The sequence below is a fragment of the Urocitellus parryii genome, chromosome 4 (assembly GCF_045843805.1).
Source record: "Urocitellus parryii isolate mUroPar1 chromosome 4, mUroPar1.hap1, whole genome shotgun sequence".
Classification (NCBI taxonomy): Eukaryota; Metazoa; Chordata; class Mammalia; order Rodentia; family Sciuridae; genus Urocitellus; species Urocitellus parryii.
Genome location: NC_135534.1, coordinates 97,765,427 through 97,792,359, shown reverse-complemented (window position 1 = coordinate 97,792,359; position 26,933 = coordinate 97,765,427). Strand labels below are relative to the sequence as shown.

Below are 26,933 nucleotides of genomic sequence, written 5' to 3'. Positions count from 1 at the left end.
AATACTTCTTCTGTGTCTTGTGTTTTACCTAACAACCTTTTGATTACAACATATGAAAATTATAAATACCAGAAACTGTTAGAGTCATTTACCTTGATTTCACCAGTGATTTTTAAAGGGGTTTTACTGAAACAAATGGAAAGAAAGGAACTTCCAGGAATGGGAAGTGGAATAAGAGAGTCAGATTTTTAGGAAGCTCCTAAGTCCAATATCTCTTTTCCCTAGGGTCTAGTTGTTTGATGCGTTTCAAAAGCTCAATATGTAAAAACAATCTTTCAAACCACTGAAACAGATCTTCACAGAACAGAATCAAGTTTTATAAAATAGTACAATTAAGTTTGAATATGGATTTGTACTCCCAGATTTTGTAAGGGAATAGTATGTTTATTATACAAATAAAAATGATATAATGAAATACTGAGTTTCTTGAATCGTGTGTCTGGTTTTGATTTGTTATCTGTAAAGATGTGACAAATTAGTTTCCCAAGACTCATTCCTAGGTAGGGATGGGGTGGTTGGAGAATATATAGCATACAGAATATTTGTCCTCCTATCCTGAACATGCTTAGAGGGTACTTTTTAGTTCAAGGTGAATATACCAAAACTCTCACACCCATGATATTCAGTGGTTGCACCTCAACTCCAATGTTTATTTTACACTTAGAGATATTGTTCATCAAATGTATATGAGGATTTTCATTCTTTTTATCTTCCCACTACTAGCAAACTACTTGGGTATCATCCTGAATCCAGATTGCTAAAAATTTCCAAGCTGTTGTTCTTCTAATAAGGGCTAGGCATGCCATTAAATTCTGTTATGCACTATTGGCCTACCACAGATTTTAAGAACTTATTTGGAAGAAGCATGTGTTTGTATCATTCTCTGCATATCTTCTTTCCCATGACAGATTTCTGTAGATACTATCATTTTCGATTGTTTAATCTCTTTGAAGTTAAAAGTTAAAAAGAGAAATTTCAAGCAAGGAGTATCTACATGATGTTTTTAATCAAATAATTTTCATTAAACTTCATTTTAAGAAGGGAGAATGTGAAAACATGTTTTATATGTACTGTGTTGCTCAAAATATGGTTCTTTTACCAAGTGACAAAGATTAGCATCACCAGTGGTATTATGTGGATGTCATGTACCCCTTAATATAATAATGTAAAAGAAGAATAATTTACCTCTGTGGTATTCTCCCCTCCCACCCAAAACCCATAACCCTAATCTTATGAGGAAACCTCCAACAACCACAAATTGAGGAAGGTTTTAATAGTATACCTGACCAGTTCTTCTCAAAATAGTCAAGATCAGAAACAGGAAAGATAGAGAAGTTTGCCTAGACCATTCACTAACAAGACATAAGAACTAAATGTAATAAATTGGCTCCAGAACAGAAAAAGGTCCCTAATTAAAAGAAAAAAAAAACTGGTAACAGCTGAATAAAGTCAAAGTCAAGAGTTTAGCTTATATAGTAGGTACCAATATTTCTTAGCTTTGACAAATGGGCCATGATAATGTAAGAAGATAACATTCCAGGAAACTGAATTTGGGTGAGAAGTATACAAGTACTCTTATATATATGTAACTTTTCTGTATATCTAAAATTATTTCAAAATTAAGTTTATTTAAAAAGAAGTGTTGAGGAGTTCTACCTCCAGTATGGCAGAGTGAGATCTTAACAGACTGACCACCCTACAGATAACTGTAAAATCTGAACAAAGTACAAACAACAACAACTACCTAAGGGTTCTGGAGAGTGGACAAAACTTGGGAGATTTTGGAGAGGAATTGAAACTTCAAAGAAGCCACCAACACTCGGTGAGTTTCCCACTTTTAAGGCTTTAGTCTAGGGCATGCTGCACTCACACTGTGATGCAGGGTAGCTAAAACTTACAAAACCCCACAATCTTATTTGCCTGAAGAAGCAGACAGAGTACAGAGTCTAAGTCAGTACAACTAATGAAAAGTGAGTGAAAAGTGGGGTGTGAGGGGACTCAAAAAGAAGCATGTCAGAAAAAGAAAGCTCCACATTCTGTGTACAGATGCCCTCCAAACATCTAGCTAATTGCTGGACCCTATATGCATGGGATACATAGAGAGCAGCTTGAAACTAAAAGAATTGAACTGAGCTGCTGACCATCACAGGTGGGATAGAGCTTGTAACTTAACCTGATCAAATTAATTATCTGCTAAAACAGAAATATCAACACTGTTTTGAAAATATAATAGAATGCAATCTCTGAAACAAAGCATTCATAATGTCCAGAATCCAATCCAATCTAAAATTCCTTGACATATAAATAACAAGGAATGAGAAAAAATAATCAAGAAGCCAACTTTTAGATGGACCCATATATTAAATTACCAGAAAAGAATTTAGCACCTTAGCATGGTAGGTAAATAGAGAATCCAGTTGACAGTAATGAAAAGATAAGAAATCTTGGCAGAGAGATAGGAAATATTTTTAAAGGGTCAAATGAAAAAATCTGAAATTAAAAACTAACATCTTGGGGTTGTGGCTCAGTGATAGAGCACTTGCCTTGCACATGTGAGGGCCTAGGTTCAATTCTCAGCACCACATATAAATAAATAAAATGTTGAAAACTAAAAAAATGTTAAAAGAAAACAAATTTTAAAACTATAAAATCTTAAATAAAAATCTTCTGTATGGCCTTACTTAAGAATGGAAATGACAGTCAGTGAATTTGAAGATGCATCAATTCAAATTGTACAATATGAAGATCAGAGAAACCAAAACTTTTTTTAAAAAATGGAAAATGTATCAGGGACTTGTGGGATGGCATAAAATGGTATAATATACAAGTAATTGGAATTCCAGAAAGAGGAAAGAGAAGGAATGGAGAAGAAATACTTGAAGAAATAATGGTTAAAAACCTCCCAAATTTGGTAAAAGACTAAATGTACAGATTTCTTAAGTTCAGTGAACTCCAGAGTACATAAGTACAGAGCACAGAAGAAAACTACATCTTGTCGTCATTATAGACAAACGACTATAAATCAAATATCTGAGAAAGTACTCAGAAAATCTTGAAAGTAGTCAGAGAAAAACAATATATTACATATGGAGAATAACAATTTGAATTATTGTAGACTTTTCATTAGAAACTAAGGAGGTCAGAGGATAGTTAAAAAACAACTTCAAGTGTTGAATTTTTCAGTCTTTCAAGTATTGGGAGAGAAAATTTTAACCTAGTATATAATATCCAGCAAAAATATTCCTCAAAAGTGATAGTAAAATAAAGATATTCTTTAACCGTAAAAATTTATTGCCAGCAGACCTTCTCTACCAAAAAAAAAACGAAGTTTTTCAGGCTGAAGTGATATTATATCAGAGGGAAGCTTGGATCTTTAAATATATACCATATATTTACATATTTCTACATGCACACATACTTACTAAATATTAAGGAGACTCTAGGCTATGATCAGTTTTAAATACCATTAGACTAGTAGCTCAAGAAGCAATCACTTGGGCTCAGTTACTACACTATCTGTAAAGAAACAAAAAATAAAAACTTACAGCTTTGAAATTTAATACTTGACAACTGCCTAAATCTATGAGAATTTCTTAGTTAGGTCAAACTGGGAGAAACAATGTGAACTTCCCATACTTTGGGGAACACGATAAACAACTCTCAAGAAGGACTAAAAGGAATTTCAAATTTCTATCAGCATACATATTCTATTAACAAACCTAGTACCTAAGCCAGGCTCAGTAGAGCACTCCTGTAATCCCAGGACTTGGGAGACTGAGACAGGATGATTGCAAGTTTGAGGCAGCCTCATAAATTTAGTGAGGACCTGAAGAATTTATTAAGACCCTGTCTCAAAGTTGAAAAAATAAAAAGAACATAGGATGTAGCTCAGTGGTAAAGTGCCCCTGGGTTCAACCCCCATTACAAAACAAACAAACAGAAAAACACCCTAGGATCTATGCCTACCAGAAAAAAATGATGCTTATTTTAAAGGAAATACTTAAATCTGACAATGATCTATCTATAATAGGAATCAGAATAATATTTTAACTGAAGTAATGAGTCTTAGACTATAATGTAGTCATAGACTACAAACTCATGTGCGGGTTTATTTATAGATCAAATTAAAACTCACTTTAAGTTCACATGTTGACATGCTGGTAGAAAACAAAACTTTTTTCTTAAGGTGAAACCAGAATACAGGAGATTTTTGAGATGCCTCCAAAACAGTTGAAAGCCGCCTCTAACTTTCAATTTATTGTAATCACTGCTAACATCATCTTTTTGCTATGCCCATAGTTGTTGCTTTACATCCAGAGATGTTCCAGCAAGTACAGTAAGGTATCTTTGCTGATGCAAATTCCTTCGTGTGTAGGACTCAGCCTCCCTAGTTGTTCCTTAAAACAATTTCTTCCGAGTTCTTTCTGTTTTCTTAGGGCATCTGAACTGACATCTGGTTCCCACCGCACACTGAGGGATGATAGATCTCCATCCCCTCCATAATTTGAGAGAATCTTGCAATCTGTCTGGACCTTTTTCTTACCTCCACCACTATATTCTTCTCCTTTGGATCTTATTGTCTTTTTTAATGTTCTTAGGTGTTTATGAAACTCTGAGATAACCATTGATTTTAGAGTACTGTGGACTTGTGTCCTGTAGAAATGACTAGGATAAAGAATTCCAGAAGAAAGGGGAGTTGTGGATTCTTGTATAGAGCAAGGGGGAAAGGCAAAACAACACAAAATTATACAAATCAATCTCCATAAATTAACCTGACACATTCATAATTAGTTTTTTTTGCTAACTATTCAAACAGTGAACACTATATTGCAATAATAATGATGGTTCTAAAACTACATGCAGTTAATAAGTTTACTTTTTTTATTGGTATGGTTAACTCTTCTATGCAATTGGAAAGTAAGATAGTGGAGGTTAGTGCCTAAAAAGGAGCAGAGGATTTTCCAAGGTTATTTTCTGTTTTATAATCTGAGTGCTGGTTACATGGATGTATTCAATTCATAAAATTTCTCAAGCTGTACACTTAAAAGCTATGCTGTTTTCTCTATATATTTGTCAGTTAAAAGTTTTTTTAAAAAAAGTATCTTAAATGTGCTGTTTTCTTTCACTGCTTTGAAAAAGTTAATGAGTCCAAAGAAAACATCTAGTCTATTTTTCAACACAGATTTTTCATAGATAAATAAATAAATATTTGACATAAATGAAACCAGAAAATCTGTTTTAGAAAAGAGAATATACCAGGAAGTAATAAGAAATTATTAAAGATAGAAATTGTGTGGCTGGTGGTAAAAAAAAAAAAAAAAAAAACTCGACCAATTCTGAAAGATCATTTATGAAGAAAAATATTAAGCAACAAAGTTTGAAATAAATTACAAATATTTATGAAGTACATTTTCCCGAAATAAGAAAATTTTTCCAATTTCTCTGAAAATTAGAAATATGATTTTTAAGGCTGTGAGAGATAACACTTTGGAAAAATAAACTTGAAATTATTTTTAACTTTATGAATTAAATGCAACATTCGCATCAAAAATTATTAATAGTAATTTAGTTGTGAATAAATTCACATTAATCAAAAGGTTATAGTAAGTAGTAAGTTTTCTATAAACTAATTTCTTAAATTACAGTTTTTCTCTATTTATATAAAAGAAAACAATGCTTCTTTTCCTGATAAAGAACTGGTTTCTGGGCCAAGACATTTTTATCCATATGCCAAATTTCTCTTTCATCTCAATATTTAGCATACTTTCTATCTATTATGACACTTATAACTGATTAAACACTGAGTGAGAATGATTAATCCAGTTTTATATGTGTAGGAACTGAGGATTAGGATAAGTACCTTGCCCATGATTATCATCTAGATTGCATATAATTTGGAAACCAGTTGTTTGGATTACAAATCAAGTATTCTTTTCACTACAAGACCTATTTCATGGGTATAATAGCTCTTGTAAAAGACCAGTAAAGTATAAAAAGGGGTCTATCTTAGACCCATCCAAAAGAATTTAACAAACCTACAAGGGCATTTCAAGGTCTTCCAGGACAAAATTATGCTGGTTTGCAGCTTACATGTATAACTTCTTCAGTAACAACAGGCTTGTTGATATTTTCATCTGGATTGGCAGCCTCAAAAATGTTAGCATAATTATTTTATGTGGTTTAATTTTTCTCTTCCATTTTCTTTGCAGTTCTCCAGAACAGAAGGACAAATGGCTCTCACTTCTTCAGAGGTATTTTTTAAGTATACTTATTTTTAATCTTTAGCCTGTAGAAATTGAATTAAAACATATTCTTCAGAAATGTGCCCCAAACTCTTCCCCTTAGTATAAATTGTTCATTTGCCCTCAAAATAAATTCTCATTTAGACTGCCCACTACTCCTTGCTAAAAATAATTCCTTCTTATTACAGTGTTTCGTCTTTCTCGGAAGGAGAACATTGAAGTCCAAATAGATCATTTTAGACAAAAATTAGTAATCTATTCCATCTCTTGCTGTTGTCTCCAAGCAGCTACCAATTGGAGATAATTTTCTCCAAAATATGTATTGTTTCCAAAAATGCAAGGATTTCTGTGGAGCTCCACAAAAATCAGTTCTGTTGAGCATACAGACTAAGATGGTCAACTTAAGCTCATTGGTTAGAACCCATAGTCCTTTCCTTCTTACTTCTTTTTTCCCTCTCCCTAAGCAGTGAGATAACCAAGATTTATACTCCACTGGAGAATGAAATGAGAAGTAAAAAACCATTTGCTTTGGTTTGACTTAGTAAAATGTTATGTATATTCTTGTACTTATCAAGGTACCAGACCTTTTCAGAGAAGACAAGGAGGCTTTAAAGATAAAAATGTCATCCAGAGGTGCCTGAACTTGATTATACTTCTCAATCCTCACTTGACATGGATTTTTTTCCATGCCCATGCCTAATGTCTTGCAATCTTTTGTATTTATCTTTCAACCCATAACGTAATCTGACTTTGCTGAGTCTTTCACGCGTCTTTTTAAGAGTAGCATGTAAATAAATTGAAAATATTAGTAAAATAAATTAAAAAACAAGCCATTAGTGAATACCATCTGACTCTGTCATTTTGGATTGTCATTGCATTTGATTAGATACATCAATCTAGAGAAAGAAAAGGACTATCCGAAGAGTATTCCCCTCAAAATCTTCGCCAAAGACATTGGGAACTGTGCTTATGTAAGTGTTCTAAGTGAGAAAATTAAATTCCAAGTCTCTGTATAAGGCAGAAAACTCCATGGTTAAAAAGAGACAGGCAGGCAGGTAATGTACATACTATAGAAGGTAGGTGTCTGGAAATAGCATATAAGGGAAGATGCTTTCTCCTGGGTTTGTGTCTTTGTATGTATGAAAAGTAAAGACTCAAGAAAAGGAAACAAGGAATTTGTATTAACTACAGTACTTAACATTTAAGCTTGTAAAGAATACTGTTTGTCAGATGTCTCTTCTTCTTCTGTCATATTTCTCTGAGATCTTTTCAATAGCAGTTGCAGAGATTTGTAGTAAAATTATTTCCGTAAGGAGGTATTTCCTATTAGTATTAAGCAGGTTTTCTTTAAACTTGTCACTTCTTCAACTTAAAATAATTTTTAAAGCTTATTATTTGAGTTTCTAGAGATTGAATCCCTCAAGTTAAAAAGTGGATGGTGTGGGAGAAATTAGATTTTTAAGGAATTGGCATGCTTCTACCTCATAATGTTTATCATATTGTTAAATGTTTAGTTTTTAACCCATGTTCCTATGTGTAATTTGTTGACTGAAATTGTAGTACAAGAGCCAAGATGTTATCAATGATAAACAAGATAAAAACATATATTTTTATGATACTATGGATTGTCATATTTCACACTTCTCACCAAAAGCAAAAGTTATGCCAGCTGGGCCCAGTGGCACATGCCTGTAATCCCAGTGGCTTAGGAGGCTGAGGCAGGAGGATTCTGAGTTCAAAACCAGCCTATTTTGTATTTTATTCAAAATAAATAAGATCCTGTCATTGAATAAAATACAAAATAGGGCTGGGGATGTGGCTCAGTGGTTGAATGCCCTGAATTCAATCCCCAGTATCCCCACCACCCCACAAAAAAAAAAAATGCAAACATTCTGACCAATTCCTGAGGTGTAGATATCATGGGATTTTTTTTTTTAACATTTTATGTATGGAAGGTATATGCTTGAGAAAGAACCAATTTCCCACTCATTTTGACAAAAGATGTGACCAAGGTGGGGTGCTCTGCTTCTATCACTAGGACCATGGATAAATCAAGAATGAAGTGAGGACAACTCTTTGGTTCTCTGAAGTAGATTTTATGGCAAGAGTTTCTTTGAGAGAGCCCTACTTCAGGGAAGAATGATTCCCCCAACAAAGGCTTTGTTTTTTAATCCATCCTTTAGTGATACACAACCTGTCAGCTAATATGGAATGGAATACCCATATTTTCAGTTTTTTTTCTCTTTTGTTATTTGTTTATACCCAATGAGCTCTTTCTACTGAAACTAATTTGTTTTCTTTCCCATAAAGGTATGTAGACAAAAATATATTTCCTGTAATTACTGTTTTGAAAATATATGCCTAATGTTAAGAAAAATTATCTTAGAAACAGGATAGATTCTTCACTATACAAAAGACAACATGAGTTTCTTTAAACTGAAGGGGAGCTCTTTCAGATGTTTAAAAAAAAAAAAAAAAGCCAGATGCCCTTTCTGAAATTGTACTTCAAGTTTAAGCCTGGCATGTAACATTCCTATGCTCTTCTGGTGGAAGACAGATTCTGGATTGGGTACTTCAGGACCTCCCTGTTGGACTGTGAGACACTGTAGACATTTTTGCGTAATCCTTGGAGCTACTAGGAGTTTTTGTTTGGTTAATTTTTTGTTTGTTTCAGGAATTGAACCCAAGAGCACTTAACCTCTGAGCCACATCCTAGTATTTTATTTTGAAACAGGATCTCACTAAATTGCTTAGGGCCTCACTGAGTTGCTGAGGCTAACCTTGAACTTAGAGCTGCTGGGTTTAGCAAGGAACACTTTTTTAAAATCAATGCATTTAAAATGCTTTTATTAAAAAACTGAAATTTAATAACAACTTTTAGAAGAAGTTGTCCTGTCAACTAATTGGCTCAGAGGGAAGAAACAGTATAACAGAAGAACATGTGACAAATTATTAGTGGATTTTGCTTAGCTTATTTATAATATATCCTTTTGTGTTTTATATCATTTTGTTTCCATCTATGCTTCTCATTTGTGTTCTATCAGAGACACAGTCTTAATTGCCAGTTTATCTGATAATTATGTAAAATTTAAATGCATAGCAAACTTATTTGTGATAGGATAGTATTGTATATAATCTCTTTTGAGAATTTATTGAACTCTATATGTAAATAAATCCTTTTATTTGTTGTAATTATTTGGGGAGGTGGGTTTGTTTGTTTGTTTGTTTGTTTGTTTGTTTCTGATACTTGAATTTGAACTCAGGGGTAATCCCCATCCCTATTTTGTATTTTATTTAGTGTCAGGGTCTTACTGAGTTACTTAGTGCCTTGCTTTTGCTGAAGCTAGGTTTGAACTCACTTTCCTCCTGCCTCAGCCTCCCAGCTGCTGGGATTACAGGGTGTGCCACCATACCCAGCTGTTGTGATTATTTTTAATTAGCAGTTCTCAATGAAGTTGAGCACAGAACTATTATAGTTACTCAAAGACAGAGTAGATAAAAGAATTGAGCTTTCTAAAATTTTAATTTTTAGACTCAATTTTAAGTACTCTAAATATTTTCAACATTGAAAATCTTAGTAGCCACAATGCCAGACATAGAAAGTACTCAATAAGTTTTAAATGTGGTTTGTAACCAGTTCTTATTCCAATTTTACACCATGAAAAGAAATAAAATATAGTGAAAACAGTATTTAGGAAGAAATAGAAATACATGGCTTTTCATTTTTTTATTCCCTTTGCATTATGGAAATACAGTTATGGCAGTGAAATAGAAGAATAGCTGATTTTTGTGGGTATGTGATTGGGAGATAGGGGTTCATGTACTCTCTCTGAAACAGTATTTTTTTACTTACTTAAGTTCTTATATTTTGTGAGGCCACATATCCTTTAAGAAAAATAAATGTTTTATCAGAAGGCATAATATATCAAGGAGTGAAAGTAAATTACAGTCAAATGTTTATGTTCTGTTTAAATCTTGTGCTTTACTATGGCCACACTTGAAATCAGGATTTGCCTTTTGATAGTCATTTGACAATTATTTGTTCATCTATCTTAATTTCCTTTATTTATAGCTGTATTTCTTCTTTTTTTTCCCACAGTCTAAAACTATAACAGTAATGAATTCAGATACAGCGAGTGAAGTTATCAACATGTCATTATCAATGCTAGGGATAACTGTAAGTTACTATGATAGATATTCTTAATTATAAATAAACTTTGATACTGTAAATTCAAAGTAATATTTAGTAATTTAGATGTAAATTATCCCTTCTATCATAAGATGGCTCATTATTAGCGTACTGATGATGATGATAAATTCTGAAGGATATGCTGTGAGCCATATTGACTGGCTGCAGGTCCTGAGGATAAGATGGCTGATTCTGCTAGTTAATAAAATAATAGCTTTGAATTAGATCATGGGTTTGGAAAGCCTTAGTGTACATATCATAGTCTTCCTTCTTTAACTTCTAGCTTCTGCCCTTTTCTGGGGCAGAAGCAAGTTTTTGAAATTTTATTGTTGGAAAAGATTGGAATATTCAAAGATGAGGTATAGGGGGAAAAGATTAGGAAAGTTTTCCTTATTGCTTTCCTACATGTTACATAAACACCACACAATTAGTAATTTTAGTAAAAAGAGTAATTTTTAGAAGGATGATGTTTTACTCAACTTTTCATTACTGTGACCAAAAGACTGCATGACAACAACATAGAGAAGAAAAAGTTTACTTTGGCTCATGGTATCAGAGGTTCAGTCCATGATTGTCTGACTCCTTATCTCTTGGCTCAAGGTGAGGCAGAATGTCATCGTGGAAGGGAGAGGTGGAGGAAAGCAGCTCAGAACATGACGCCAGAAAGTAGAGTGAGAGCTCCCTTTACCAGGACAAATTATATACTCCAAAGGCTTGCCCCTAGTGACCAAACTTCCACTAACCTCCTCCCATCATCCTACAGTTACCACGCAGTTAATCCATCTCAATGGATTAATCCACTGATTAGGTTACACCTCTCAAAATCTAATCATTTCTTTCTTGCACCATCTCACACATTAGATTTCAGGGGATACTTCATATCTAAACCACAACAGATGAAAACATTAGAACATTTTTAAATTATTAAAACACTCTATTATTATGACATGACACATTTAAGACATTATTGAATTTATATTTTCTCTTACACAGTACTGTACAAAGGCCACTAAGAATTCAGGGCATGCATTCTGCCGTCATGTATAACAAATCAGAATTTTTTTTAAAAAATTACACCGTATTGATACGGACATGAAACAAATTCTCATGATTTAGAAAGGTAATGTAAATTGCTGTTATTTATTAGTGAAAATTGTTTATTTAATATATATGGTACTCCTCAATAAGTAGCATAGACCTTTAGAAACTGCTATACCTTTGAATCATGATAGCATATACTTATATGATAGCATAAGACTACAGCTGTGTTGATCCATACAGTTGAAATCTGGGTGCTAGGAGGAAAGAGGACATACTTTCAAAATGAAATAAATAATAAAGTTTGAGAAAAATCGGTTTCTAGGGACCAAACACAATTTTAATTTTAGTTTCATTACATCCAGTTTAACTAACAGAACAAAATATCACATAAATATTAAATAGAAGTAATATCAGTGTAACACATCACATGTATAAAGACTTATAAGAGAAATATGTAGAACTTATAACAAAATAAAAAATTATGGAGGACATAATGTATTTCATTCTGCACACTATGTGTGTAAATAAAACTCATCATTGCAAAGACAACCATTTTATCTCATTTGATGTATAGTATTTCCCCATAAAAATTTTATCATGTTTTTTTTCAATAAATCAAACCAATGCAATTTTTTTTCTAAAATTTATCTGGGAAGTAAAATATTCCCAAGCTTCTAATTTAGAAGACCAAATAAAGTAGTTATTGTTATGTGACATTAATGTATATTATGAAACCATATTGTAATAATACAAACCAATAAATCATAATGTCAACAAAAAAAAGAATTCAAGGCAATCAAAATTCGAGATAAGAAATATATTTCATGAATAAAATTTAGTAACATTTAAAATGTAATTAAATTTTATTTACACCAGGTAAAGCAGGGACATCGGCATTGATTTCCTACTTAAATGAATAATACATGACTCAATTTCTTTTTTGTATTTTCTTCTAAATAAAGTGATCAGTCTTCTCAAGACCAAAAAAAATTAAAAAAAAGAAGTCACATTAACTTAGGAATTGAGGCTGTTAGTTATAACATATTTTTAAGTGTTTTCAGACTACATAAAAAGAATAGGTTGTTCTTACTCTTTTATTAGGGGATGAGCAGATAGCAGTTTGTATGGTATTCTGTATACCTAGGACCCTTTATTATATTTGCCTTTCAATAGTCATTTGACAATTTTTGTTCACCTATCTTAACATGATTTTTTATTAGAGGTTAAAGACAAGCATTTGAAATATTGATAACAGAGTTGATTATTTTTGTTCCAGCTTCCATTTAAAACATTTTATTTATTCCACAAGACTCAGCAAAGTCTATAAAATTTAGTTTTATTTCTTTGAAGTGGGATTTATAGTCTTGCTGGGTTTAAATTCTCCTAGTGAACAATTTTATTGTTTTCCATGACTGCGCCTAGTCTCTAGGTAGAATTCTTATCCTTTCTGTTCCAGGACTGGACTTGCCCAAACTAAAGCCAATACAACTGCCTATCTCCTCAAAGCCTTTTGGTCATTCTAATAATCACCTCTGATATTTTACTTTTTAATCATAGACACAGAAGTGTTTGTGGCTTGCTGGGTAACAGGTTGACTTTGCAGAAGTATGTTACATTCTTTGAGAAGTTCAGAGATATTACTGAAGTGAGGACTCTCTAAAGAACTAAAGATTAGCTTTGTAGAAAAAGGAAGTTTGTTCTTTGTAAAAGGACCTGGCTTCAGTTTCACCTTCCATGGGCTTACCTTTATAGTGAATGTTCAATTCCATTATGTTTGTGGATCCCTAGACATCAGTGGTGGGGGCAGAATTTCCAAGTCCTTTTGGGGAATGGGAGATGGGTTGTAGGAATCAGCACTTCCATCTTTAAAAAAATAATAATATCCACTGTCCCAGGAACCTGAATAGCATTTATAATTTTTCTAAATCTTCCTCTTTGCAAAGCTTAAAAATGCCAATAATGTGTCTTCATTCAAGTACTCGACAGAAGATTAATTGTGACTTTTAGTTTTTTTATCTCTAAGGGCTCTGAGAGAGATTACCAGTTATGGGTCAATTCTGGAAAAGAAGCAGCACCATATCCACTCATTGGTAAGTTCTGTGAAAATCTAAGACAGTAATATGTTTTAATTATAATATATTTTATTTATAATTCTAAGTGTCTCAGAGATGGTAATATGATCCTAAGCTTAAATACTATTAAATCTCAGGTGTTGTGCGTTCATTAAATGTATATTAAACATTTGCTTTGTGCTTGACAGTAGTATCTTTTTACTCAAGCAACTAATGGTATAGTCAGGAGGACAAATGTAAATTTTCCTCTTTGCTTTTTCACTTTACAATTGAAGCTATCTTGCCAAGCTAATTATTACTATAAGAAAGCAATAAATATTAGTATCCCATATTAATTTCTTGAAGTTCCTATTCCCTTTCTCACATTTTACTACATTGGCTAGGTGGAAGACCATAATGCGATCATGCATCTAATCCAACATTAGATGTATAATACCTGTCTGTGCCGCTTTTTACCTTTCCTAGGTGTGAAAGAAAAATAGATTATATCTTTATGACTACTAAAAGTCTTAACTAATTTGCTAACTACTATTTCACTTACTACTATTACTCTAGCTAAATTTTTCAGCCTTTGTTTCGGGGAATTATTAATAGGTTATACTTCACCTTATTTAACTAATTAGCTAAAAATTTCTTAATAAGTAATTTCATTTACTGCATTAGAAATACAGGTATTAAAGTAAGGGACAGTATCTATGGCAGCTCTTGAGATGATTTGTTCAACATTGTTCAAATCATGTCTTATGTAATCCTTCCATCATCAATGATGATCACTGTTGTATAATTCAGACTGTTTCAAGTAAGCTGAGTCATCTAAAGCCAGACTTTTCTGTGAAATCTTTCTATGTATTCTAATGCTTATTTAGAATATAGAAAGTTGTCATGCATATAACTAAAGACAAAACTGTTTACACTTCAGGGTTTATTTTTTATCTTGTCATTTTTGTAAAAGTGAATGAGCAACAATGAAAGTAGTCATTACAAAATCAAATATATACTTAAATTGTTATTTTAATAAATTCATTAAATCTAGGTGGATGATAGTAACAGTTTCAAATTTTCATTACCAGCTCTTACTGAAAAATCATGGGACATGATTTACATGTGATTTTTTAATTATACATTTTAAATATGACTTGCAAAACAAGTCATATTTGTACATTAGTAGTTGGCTATTTTGATAAATGAATTTTGTATTACTGCTGTAATAGAAGCCATATTTGTCTTAATCCCTGGAAGTTACTGTAATGTGGAAATATTGATAACATTTACATTGTATGCCTATGCCAGTGGAAAGGAAGAGTAAGATTTCATTAAGTTATATTCAGTATTAAAAATAGAACTTACTCTGTGTATTTAAAAAGTCAATAACATGATGTTAACTTGAGGATTACAAGGGGATATTTCCTTAGAGTACTGCAGAGCAAAAATCACATTGCAGTCATATCTCCAAGGTTTAGTTTTTCTAGTTTATAAATTTCTTGTTACACCTGTGTCTGTGTTTCTAATCTGCAGTCTTCTGACTTTAGCCTATGAACACCAAGCTAGTATAGCACTGGAAGGGAAACATAAATAAAACAAATTAGTCCCAAGGCTCTTCAATAACTAGTTTTATAATTATTAAAAATGAATGAAATGTCTTTGGTGAACATGCTAGATAATAGTAGTAGTGATACTTGACATATGTAGTTTTTTGTCCCTATTTAACTATTAGCCACTAATGTTTACTTATTTGATCCTCGTAATACTTGTGATAGTTATGTAAACATTTTAAATCATGAATTTGAGGCTGAAGAGTGACAATAGATTTCTGAAGATTGACAGATCTAGTTAGTATCAAATGAGAAACTCAAATGCCTCTAAATGTTAGATACAAACAGAAAGAGGGTTGGGGTTGTGGCTCAGTAGTAGAGCACTTGCCTAGCATGTGTGAGGCACTGGGTTCAATTCTTAGCACCACATAGAAAGAAATAAATAAATATAGGCATTGTGTTCATGTACAACTAAAAAATAAACATTGAAAGACAGACTGATCATTGCAGTCATTTTCTGCACTGAATTTTGATCTAAAATTTTTATTATATGAGATTCACTTTCCATGTAATCATTTGAAATAAGATATTCATTAAAGTTTTTTCCCTTTTTTCCCTTCTCACCATAAAAGTATTTTGGTAGGTCCACATGTGTGTGGTGGTCATTCAGTCAACAAAAGGATTCTTTATACTACAAGTCCCAGGACTATAAATTACAATACATATAAGTTTGTAACAAACATGTCCACAGTATTGTATTAGTCAACCTGAAGAATACATTTAGATTTTTCTCTTTGTAGGGCATGAATATCCCTATGGAATTAAAATGAGCCATCTTCGAGACACTATTCTTCTGGCACAGGGATCAAAGGACTCTGCCTCCCCTTCCAACCTGCAAGAGCCCTTCCTTATGGAACAACTGCCCCGAGAGATGCAGTGTCAGTTCATCCTGAAGCCCAGCCGCCTGGCTGTGGCCCATCAACTGAGTGGTGAGTTGTTTCTCCTCCTTCATAGAGTCTTCTCTCAGCAAAAGTTTTCATTCTTTTTTTATTCGTTCTAATTAGTTGTACATGACAGCAGAATGCATTTCAGTTCGTTGTACACAAATGAAGCACAGCTTTTTAGTTCTCTGGTAGTAGAGTTGCACCATATGTGCAGTAATACATGTACCTAGCATAATGATGTTCATCTCATTCTACCATCTTCCTGCCCCCATGTCCCCTCCCTTCCACTCCCTCCCCATTATGGATCAGAATCCACTTATCAGGGAGAACATTCAGCCTTTGATTTTTGAGGATTAAAAAGTTTTCGCTCTTGAACATGAATTTAATACAAAGACCCAAACCAAATTTCCACCCAGGTGAAATACTTTCTTTTGATTTTGCTAATAAGTGTTTTAAAAAGAAAAGGTGGCATTTTAGGGGGGTGGGGAGTTAGTTTTATAAATCACCAATAGGCATCATTTACTTATATTCAGCAGCAAGTAATAATACAGTCAGTCCCTTCTTTTTTCTTTCCCCCTGTAACCTTAGGCTCAGTGCAGAGTCAAAGGCATAGGCAATGCTACAGGTGTTTCAATGCTTTCTTTGTATTCTAACACACTCCACTGTGTGTTCCCCCTAAATGGTCACATCATAAAAAGGAGGTTGTCAGTGATGTGTGTCAGAAGACTGTGATGCCTTACCTGGATCTTGGTACTGATAAGTATGAGAATACTAACGTGAATTTCTACAGAAGTCTCTCATTGGCCTACTCATTCTGATATGTGTTTCCTTTCTCTTAACTACTTCATAAAAAGGTCCTAGCATGGTAACAGCGATGTTCAATGTAAAAGCAACATAATTTGTCTTCATCCAAGCTTGAGCTGTAAGCTTATTCTGAAAGTAAGCTGTATAAGAAACAAAAAAATGGATAACAAAAAATGTGTGATAGAAAATTGATACTGCCTTTGTCAATTTAAACCTTCTGAGAAATCCAGTGAACAGTGCCATTGGTTTTTACAGATAAGTGATAAGTCTAAGAGAAAGCATGGACCTTGGGAGATCACTTTCTACCCTCCCTGCCACATGTCAGATTATTAGCATCATCTGAATGCCAGATGAAATTCTGAAACTCTTATCTGTGTGTGATCCAATTAGTGTAGCATTAATGAGAAAGTAGCTGATACTGTTTTTAATCTCATTGCATAATGAGCTTACTTTAAGAAAAATTTGTAACGATCCAAACTTAAAGACCCAACAAATTAAATCTTTACTCATTATAAAGGTTTTTCTTGCTTTAAGTATTAATAACATCATCTTCCTCTGATGCATTTTAAATTTAATTTATATTTTTATTTTCATACTAAAATAACTAGTTTTTTAAATAATTGCAGCATAAGTGTGAAACTTATTTTAACTGTTCATCTCTTTGATTTTTATTGGGCAAGTTGTAACAACCTTTTCTCCTTTTTATTCAGCCTCTGTTCTTTATTCTTCCTTTATAGAAGCTCATATTACTTCTTTTTCTAATCCATTGAGCTCTACCACTTTCTCCATCTATTATATTAGTTCCCTCCTATTTTTACTCTTCCCTCCATATCCAACTTAAATTCTATGGTGATCATGATAATCTTTCTTGCACACAACCTCATCTTTCTTCATCCTTCTTCCTGCTTTCCTGTGCACCTAATAATATTCCATCTCTCAATGAACTCTGAGTACTGCTAGATAAAACCATATAGCAGAAGGGTAGTTTGGTACCACTATTGACCAACCTCATATGCCCACTCCATATTAGCTGGGCAATCTTAACTTTGCTTTCCTAAAATATTTTCCAGTTCAGATCTTTGACCTGTTTTATACAGACACACACACACACACACACCCTTACACACACACCCTTACACACACCCCCTTCCACACACACAGTCAACCTTGCCATTTTCTGAGGATGACCTTAGCTCAAACTTTATACTTTACTGAAGTTGTCAATAGGTCAGTTGTCTTGCATTAGTTATCATTTTCTCTCCAATAACGGTAAATTGAATTTTGGATTCACATTCATGGGCCATTTTGAGGATGCTACAGTGATATGGTGTTCCTTTCATTAAAATGAGAAGGCAGATATTCTGGTCCATTTTTCCCAGCCTGGATTAGCAATTGGTACATACAAACCAGTATTCAATAAATAGTTGTTAAACAAATTAATAGATCTGTTAGCTGAAGAGAATAATATCTGACTATTCTACTTTTACACCCATGTTTTATTAAAATTATTTCTCATGTCAATTTAGTTTAATTAATAATCACAAGTCAGAAATCCTAAGAGTTTTGCCCAATTTTGCCATTGACTTGTTCAGTTTAATTTCAGGCATCCTCTGCTTAGTTCCTGTCTGTTCTGCCTAGTACTTGTCTATTAGAAGTTAGGATAGTAGTAGTTCCCACTTTAGAGGATTTGTAGCAAATGGGTAAAGGAATGAATACATGCCACTGATGCCAAAGCTAACCATCCAAATCACCTGTGTAATTAAAAATTATAGATGAACCACTTTTTTTTTCAATACAGAAGATTTTGATTCGGGGGAAAAATGAGAGTTCATAACCCACTTGAATCAAATGTGTGAAATATGATATGTCAAGAGCTATGTAATGTTTTGAACAACTAATAAAAAAAAGAAAAAAAAATATTTTGATTAAAAACAGCTTTTGAAATCACTAGTTCAATCAGATCTTAATCAGCAGAATTTCTGTATGGGGTAAAATTTGGGAGAGACAAGTGGGTTCAAATTAGTTATACATGGCAGTAGAATGTATTTTGGCACATCATAAATGGAGTATCATTCTTCTGGTTGTACATGATGTAGAATTACACCAGTCATGTAATCATATTTGCACATAGGGTAACTATGTCCAATTGATTATATTATCCTTCCTACCTTTATACCCTCTTCACTGCCCTCTGTGCAATACAGAATACCTCTAATCTTCCCCGGCTCTCCACATTGTGAATTAGCATCTGTATATCAAAGATAATATTTGGCCTTTGGTTCTTTTTTTTTAAAATAGAATTTTTTAATATTTATTTTTTAGTTATTGGTGGACACAACATCTTTGTATGTGGTGCTGAGGATCAAACCCGGGCCACATGCATGCCAGGCGAGTGCGCTACTGCTTAAGCCACATCCCCAGCCCAAGGCCTTTGGTTCTTTATGATTGGCTTATTTCACTTAGCGCGTGATATTTTCCAGCTCCATCCATTTACAGGAAAATACCATCATTTAATTATTCTTTAAGGCTGAGTAATATTCCATTGTCTTTATACGCCACATTTTCTTTATTCATTTATCCATTGAAGGGTACCTAGTTTGGTTCCATAGCTTAGCTATTGTGATTTGTGCTATAAACACTGATGTGGTTGTGTCATTATAGTATGCTGATTTTAATTCCTTTGGGTATAAACCAAATGGTGATTCCATTTCAGGTTTTATAAGGAATCTCCATACTGTTTTGCAGAGTGGTTGCACCAATTTGCAGTCCCACCAGCTTTTTCCCCATAGACTCACCAAGTTTTATTGTTGCTTGTATCTTAATAATTGCCATTCTAACTTTAGTGAGATGAAATCTCATGTAGTTCTGATTTGCATTTCTCTGATTTCTAGAGATGTTGAACATTTTTTCAGATATTTGTTATCAGTTGTATTTCTTCATCTGTGAAGTATCTGTTCTTTTCCTTAGCCAATTTATTAAATGGGTTTTGTGTGTGTGTGTGTGTTAAGTTTTTTGAGTCTCCAGGTGTTAGAGCTTCTATTTTTTTTTGTTTTATTATTGATTTCTAATTTCATTCCATTATAATGTGATAGAATACAGGGTATTATCTCTATTTTTTTGTATTTACTAAGAGTTGCTTTGTGGCTTAAGATGTGGTCTGTTTTAGAGAAGGATCCATGAGCTGCTGAGAAGAAAGTGTATTCCATCATTGATGGATGAAATATTCTATATATGTCTGTTAAGTCTAAATTATTGATTGTATTATTTAGTTCTGTAGTTTCTTTGATAAGTTTTTGTTTGGAGGATCTATCCAGTGATAAGAAAGGCATGTTAAAGTCACCAAGTATTATTGTGTTGTGGTGTATTTGATTATTGAAATTGAGAAGGGTTTGTTTGATAAACGTAGATGCTCCATTGTTGGGGCATAAATATTTACAATTGTTTGTTACATCTTATTGATGTATCATTCCTTTAAGCAGTGTGAAATGTCCTTCTTTGGCATGAAGTCCACTTTATCAGAAAAGTTAATCTGACATGAGATAGAAACCCCTCTTGTTTATGCTATCCATGGAGTGATATGTTTTTTCCCATCCTTTCACCTTTAGTCTATGGATATCTTTAACAATGAGGTGAGTCTCTGGAGACAGTATATTGTTGGGTCTTGTTTTTTATTCCAATCTGCCAGTCTATGTCTTTTAATTGATGAATATAGGCCATTAATGTTCAATGTTATTATTGAGAAATGACTTGTATTCCCATTCATTTTTGTTTGTTTCTGGTTATTAATTTGAATTTCTCTTTTGGTTGACTATTCCTATAGTGTAGTTCCTTTCTTTGCTGGTTTTCACTTTTTTTGTTTTCATTTCATCTTCATGGAATATTTTGTTGAGAATGTACTATAGCTCAGACTTTCTAGTCAGGCTTTCTTTTAACTTTTATTTATCAGTGAAGGTTTTTATTTCATCTTCAAAACTGGAGTTAATTTTGTTGGTTGTAGAATTTTTGGTTGGCATTCGTTTTCTTTCAGAGTTTGGTGTATATTATGCTAGGACCATCTAGCTTTGAGGGTCTGGGTTGAGAAATCAGCTCAGATCTGAATTGGTTTTCCCTGTGTACAATCTGATATTTTTCTCCCATCACCTTTAAAATTCTGTCCTTATTCTGTATGTTGGGCATTTTCTTTATAATGTACCTTGGTGTGGGCCTGTTGTAATTTTGTACATTTATGGTTCTGTAAACATCTTGTACTTAATTTTTCATTTCATTCTTTAGATTGGGGAAATTTTCTGATATTATTTTATTTTGAAGATCATGCATTCCTTTGGTTTGTATCTCTGCACCTTCATCTATCTCCATAAACCTTAAATTTGATCTTTTCATGTTATCCCATAATTCTTGGAAGTTCTGTTCATGGTTTCTTAACATCTTCTCTCTGTGATCTTCATTGCCTGAGGTTCTGTCTTCCAAGTGTTCTTGTCTATTGGTGATGCTTTCCATTGAATTTTTAATTTTTTATTGATTCCTTCATTTCTAGGATTTCTGCTTAATTTCTTTTCAGAATCTTTATCTCTTTAATTCATCTCCTGAATTTTATCTCTGATTTCACTCCTTACATCATCCTTTTTGTCTCAGATCAACTTAACTATGTATATTCTAAATTCCTTCTCTTGCATTTCTTCTACTGTGGTATCAGTGGATTCTATTATTGGACCATCTTGTTTGTTCGGAATTATTTTTTTCCTTGGTTTTTCATGTTGTTTGTGTGTCTTCCCATCTAACAGTGTGGATCTGAGAAAGTACGGTTTCTGCCCTATAAACTTATTGTGTCCCTGAAGGTTTCCAGTACCTTTCCTTTAAGGGGGAGACAAATAATAACAGCACTGAATGCAAACAATATGCAGACTTAAACCAGATAGCTCCTATTAAGATGTGTACAGTTTTGTGACAATCAACAGAAATTATATATTATTATATATAATAATATATAATTTCTGTTGTAAATATATTATTGTCTACAATATAAATAGTAAATTTACAAAAAGGATTTACAATTTCAAATGGTGGACAAAGAGAGAACAGAAGTGTTGTAGGATATAATGTTTGTGAGGAAAGAGGAGAGAAGTTAGAAGTAAAAAATTATAGGAGGAGTGAAAGAGGAATTAATAGAGATTAACTGTTAGCAAGAAAAAAGAGAGAAAGAATTTAGGGAAATAGATAAGTGAGAGGAAAACATATATGTACAATAAAAATTTTAAAGAGGAGGAGGAAAAAAGCAAAAAAGAAGGAATGCACAATAAAACTATAATATGCTATTCAGAGATCCCAGCCCTCTAACTGATGCATGAAAAGTACTTGGTTTCAAAAGTGGTAGAAATGTGAGAGAAAAGAAATAAAGTATCTCAATGAAAAAATGAACAATTGTTTCCATTGGAGTTAAAGAGTTGCTCAGCTTTCCTTCTCAGCAGTTAGGTGGAGTTGTTTGGAGTTTGATGCTAGCTCCATGCTCAGAATGATTGGGGTTATTAGGGTAAGAGGGTTAGTCCTGGACGTGGTGCTCCCGGAGGCGGGGTATAGGTATGCTCTGGTCTCCTCTCTTCGCTGGTTGCCAGTTGGTCTGGAGATTTTAAGGCAACACATCTCCAAGGCCTAGCATTGGAAGAGTGCACCCCAGGAATCTCCTTTGGGTTTCACTCATGGGGTATAGGAGCCCATTCTTTGCCCATTACCCTACCTGTGGACCCACCCCTTAATTCTTTGTCTCTTATTTAGTCTCTGAGCTCCATGTCTCCTGCCCACTACATTTTCGAATTCCCAGTCAGGCACTTCTTGTCAAGCCAATCCTGCAAGCAGCTGGATTGAAGGGGGAAGGGGGAGCCCAGGTGGGTTTTCAAGACCAGTATTCCCCTTTGTAAAACCTCTCTTCACCTTGATTTTCTCCTGGTCACTCTTTCACACAGTGTGGGTTTGCCGGCCAGACTTGGGTCTGCCAGTAATTGGCTCCCCCAGCTGCTGGTCCACAGCTGTAAAATGGTCCTTTCTACAGTCCTCCAAGAAAGATGGTGGCTTCCCTTTCTTACATGGATACTATACAGCACACTCATTTTTTCAAGCAGTGTCTCTGATCTCTAAGCTCCCTGACACACCTCAGACTTCCCGAGAATGGGAGTTCCTTTAATTCCTTTATTGCTTTACTGTGTTAATGTTAACGTAGGGACTGTTCTAGTTTATGCCTCCAGTCACTGTTGCAGCTGTGGGGCTGAGGATCTTTCTCCCTTATTTTATTATACAATTTCTTCTGAGTCCCATCTGTTTCAAGTGTCCAGTACTAAATTATAGTAAAGTCTCCCCTAATTCTTGATCATTCACCCACCTTGTTGAAAAGCTGCCTACTTTTCTTGGTTCACTCCACAGAGTCACTAGGGAAGTGACACCTCTATTCCACTATCTTGTACCCTCCCCACTGACAGTAAAATTTGAACTTCAGTATAAAGGATACTGATGAAATTCTAAAACTCTTATCTGTGAGATTTAATTGATATAGCATGATGATATTATATAGATGCTAATGTAACAAATCAGAAAACCAAATTCCACAACATTTTTATTGATGAAATTTAAAATATAATTCAGTAAAATATAATACAGGCCTACTAATGAGAAGAATTGGGGGGTGATAATAAAACTGATGGTAAATCTGTAATGAACTTTTTATATTTCATCTTTAAAAACTCCTTTTTACATAGTAAATACTGCCAAGTACTGATATCATTCTATACACATAATTTTAATCGTGTATATTTCTCTTGAATGACATTTGTAGAATTTGTTAGATTCTCTTATTAATTTGCCTTTTAGTATATCATTTCATTGCAGATTAATTGCTCCCAACTGAAGATTAGGTGGAAATTTCTCAATTGAATGGCTAAATGGATTTTGAGATATTGAAATTTCCTTTGCTCTTGCATCAAGATTAGTAAAACACTACTAAAATTAGTTTAAGCTCAGAAAATTTATCTGCTGGAAATCGAGAGCTTGCTTCATGTTTTAACTTTTGTATATGGAGAAACTTTATATTATTTGTGTTTTTAAAGTGACCTTATGCAGTAAAAGTTTTTATGTGTAAGCACAGATTTGCCTTTATAATTTTAAGTTAGGTTCATTAAAAAATATTCACAGAGCTATTCAGTGTTTAATACTAGTTGAGGGTAGTTTTCTCATTCATAAAAAGTTCATTCATAGCCGAGTTAAGAATATCACCATAAAACTACCACTGTTGAGCTATTCAGTGGTTGTGTGATAAGCTAACAATTAGCTTGATTTGTGTTTTCATAAAAATTCATGGAACAATGATTAAGTCCATAAGAGTAAGTGAAGTTCACTATTGACACTACTGATGCAGTAATACATGATAGTTTCAGATATTTTCCATGCAGTTCCATTAATCAGTACAACGCAGAATAACCATGGGTATTATTTCTTTAAATTTTCACAAACTTATGTAATGTTCAAATTACACCTTTTTTCACATTTTCACCACCCTCTGATATATCTTAGATTCTACTTCAAGTGGTACTGAATTATTGTCTTCTCAATTTCTTTGAAAAAATTTTCTCCTATAGTTATCCTGTGTAGACTTGTCTATGACTAATTCTTTAGTTACTTCAAACTTAGCATTTACTTTCTGAATAAAATTATGATTGTCAGCTTATCAAGAGCTAAGGAAAGTCACTGGCCTGTTATTTATTTTATTGTTGATATTAATCACATGTCTTCAGTGGTTTAATCAATTCTGATCAAAACACTACTAATCTTAAATTTAGTTTCTCTGGATACATTTCATCATCTACTACAAGCATGCTATAAAATCAGCTCACTATTGGTAAATGATTTTCCTTGAATTGGGTAGCAAATGAGCCACTTTGAAACTTCTTTTGTTGTAGTCTCATTTTCATTTTTTATTTTTGTGAAGAAATTCTGCAATTATGAGATTTCCATATTAAATATTCTAATTCTTCTGATCATTTGCTTTCTTATGAGTTAGAAATACTATGACTAGTTCTTAGTCTGATAACATTAGGATATATTGATGTGAGTTTAATCTGGTAAAGTTGATATAATATATTATTTTACTATATGTATTATACCATTACATAGTAAGCTCAATGCTTTGCCATTCAACTCAATTACAAAGTCATCCACACTTCACTCTACATAAGAAGTACACTTTTCTCCTGTTTCAATGTGATAATTAGTGAAAAATACAATATATTATTGTATTATGGTTCATTTGTCTCTTGAAACAATATTGAGATAAAATGGACTCATTGCAATTTGTAGTGCCATAAGGAAGCAGGGCAAAGCAATGAAAACACCACATATCATCCCTTGTCTCAGTTACTCAACTCTACCTAGTATGTGAAGTAAGAGCAGCCATAGACAGTACATGAATAATTGAGTGGGGTGTAGTATTCCAGTAAAACTGTTGGGGACAATTTTTTATATAAGACTAGTTTTACCCCTTTTGAATTGTTTTAACTTTTTGAAAAAGCAAAACCATACTTGAATCACAGGCTACACAAAAAAGATAAAAGGCCAGATTTGCCCAGGGAACATTGTTTGCTTCCTTGTGATTTAGAGGATTAAAATGAACATTTAGTCAAAAACATTCCAGCTGAAATATTCTACCAGACTTTGTAACAGAAACAAGAGCTTCCCATAATATAATCATCTCTTTTAATTTGTCTTCATTCCTGTTTGTCTTTGGGAATATTTTAATTAGAAGTAGAAAAGCTATGAGGTATCTAGAAAGACTAAAGAATCAAGAAATTCTACAAATGAAATTGGCCCCTGGATGATGATACTCTTCATAATGTTATCAAGTTATTTCTACACAGAACTGAACAGTTTTTAGAATATTTTTTGTGCTTCAAAACAACCATTTAAGGTAACCTTATTACTCATTTACTCTGATCAGACAGACTGTGCCCAGCATTATAAAGCTGAAACCTCACATAGGTCTAGTCACAAGAGCAGAGATTCAAGGACAGGAAACCTAATGACTCCATTATGAGAGTCTGTTAACACTAACTCACTTCATAAAACAGGCTACTTTATTTACATAGTTATTGTTTATCTTGCTGTCAGCATTCCCACTGCTACTATTACTGCTCTTGATATTTGTTTTTATTTAAAGCCAACATGCTACTGTAGAAATTGAGATTATTTGTAGTACTCCCACAGCTTCATTGTGATATAGAAAATATGACTATATGATTATCAAAATTTAATGTATTTTAAATTCCCTTCTCTGTTACTACCTTCCCCATCCTCTGTGACCCACTCATCATCCCTAACATAAAACAAAATGAAAAACGAAACCTCTTAGGAGGAAATGAGTTTAACAACAATAAATTCTTCATTTCCTCTCCCTTCCCTTTTCACATATATAGCAGCCTAGTGATCTGACTTCTACTAGGGAAAATGAACTGATACTTCTTTTTTAGCACATACTATAGAATTTGGCCTTATTTACCAAGTGTAGCTTTGTTATATTCCCTGTCCATCACACTCTGCCTGTGGCCTATATATTTGAAATCCATACAACTCAAATTCTTAAGTTGCTTAGTCCAAGGAATTGGATAGTTTTCATGGTCTCCAATGTGGAAAATTGTATCTTGTTTTTATGGCTAGTAAAGGCATAAAAAAGATAATTTCTGTTAGTGTTAGCTGAGAACAATAATTATACTTTTACATTTCCTGAATAAAATAAGCCCCAGTTAGACAGATAAAGCTCCATATATTCATTCTGAGAGATGCCTTCTATAATTAGCTTAAGAAAAATTTCCCTGTTAAATGAACATAGAAATTTGAAAAAAAAGGTTGGTAATGACTACTTCGTATGGAGAAGATCTCCTACTACTAGATAGTCTTACACTGAAAACTGAATAGCAGTTGGTCTCTCAGAAGGCTACCCTTGAGACTTAGATTAGTGTCACTCATCTTTGGGGTGGTTGATCCTCAGTGAGACAGCTCTAGAGTAAATGGGGATGTAAACATTCAAATATTTGCTCTCAAAACCCAACTCAGACATCATTTCTAGGGTATCTTTG

At 33.3% G+C, this 26,933-nt stretch overlaps 1 protein-coding gene across 3 annotated transcripts in view; it reads left to right on the top strand.

Moving 5' to 3' along the window:
• Arhgap20 (Rho GTPase activating protein 20) overlaps nt 1–26,933 on the top strand; it is a 122,983-nt gene that overhangs the window by 78,622 nt on the left and 17,428 nt on the right. For all 3 annotated transcript variants that reach the window (XM_026392507.2, XM_026392505.2, XM_026392506.2), the window contains exons 5-9: nt 6,210–6,251; nt 7,129–7,213; nt 10,342–10,419; nt 13,496–13,562; nt 15,877–16,065. In XM_026392507.2, the coding sequence (XP_026248292.1) occupies nt 6,210–6,251; nt 7,129–7,213; nt 10,342–10,419; nt 13,496–13,562; nt 15,877–16,065 (461 nt within the window). The remainder of the gene's footprint in view (nt 1–6,209; nt 6,252–7,128; nt 7,214–10,341; nt 10,420–13,495; nt 13,563–15,876; nt 16,066–26,933) is intronic.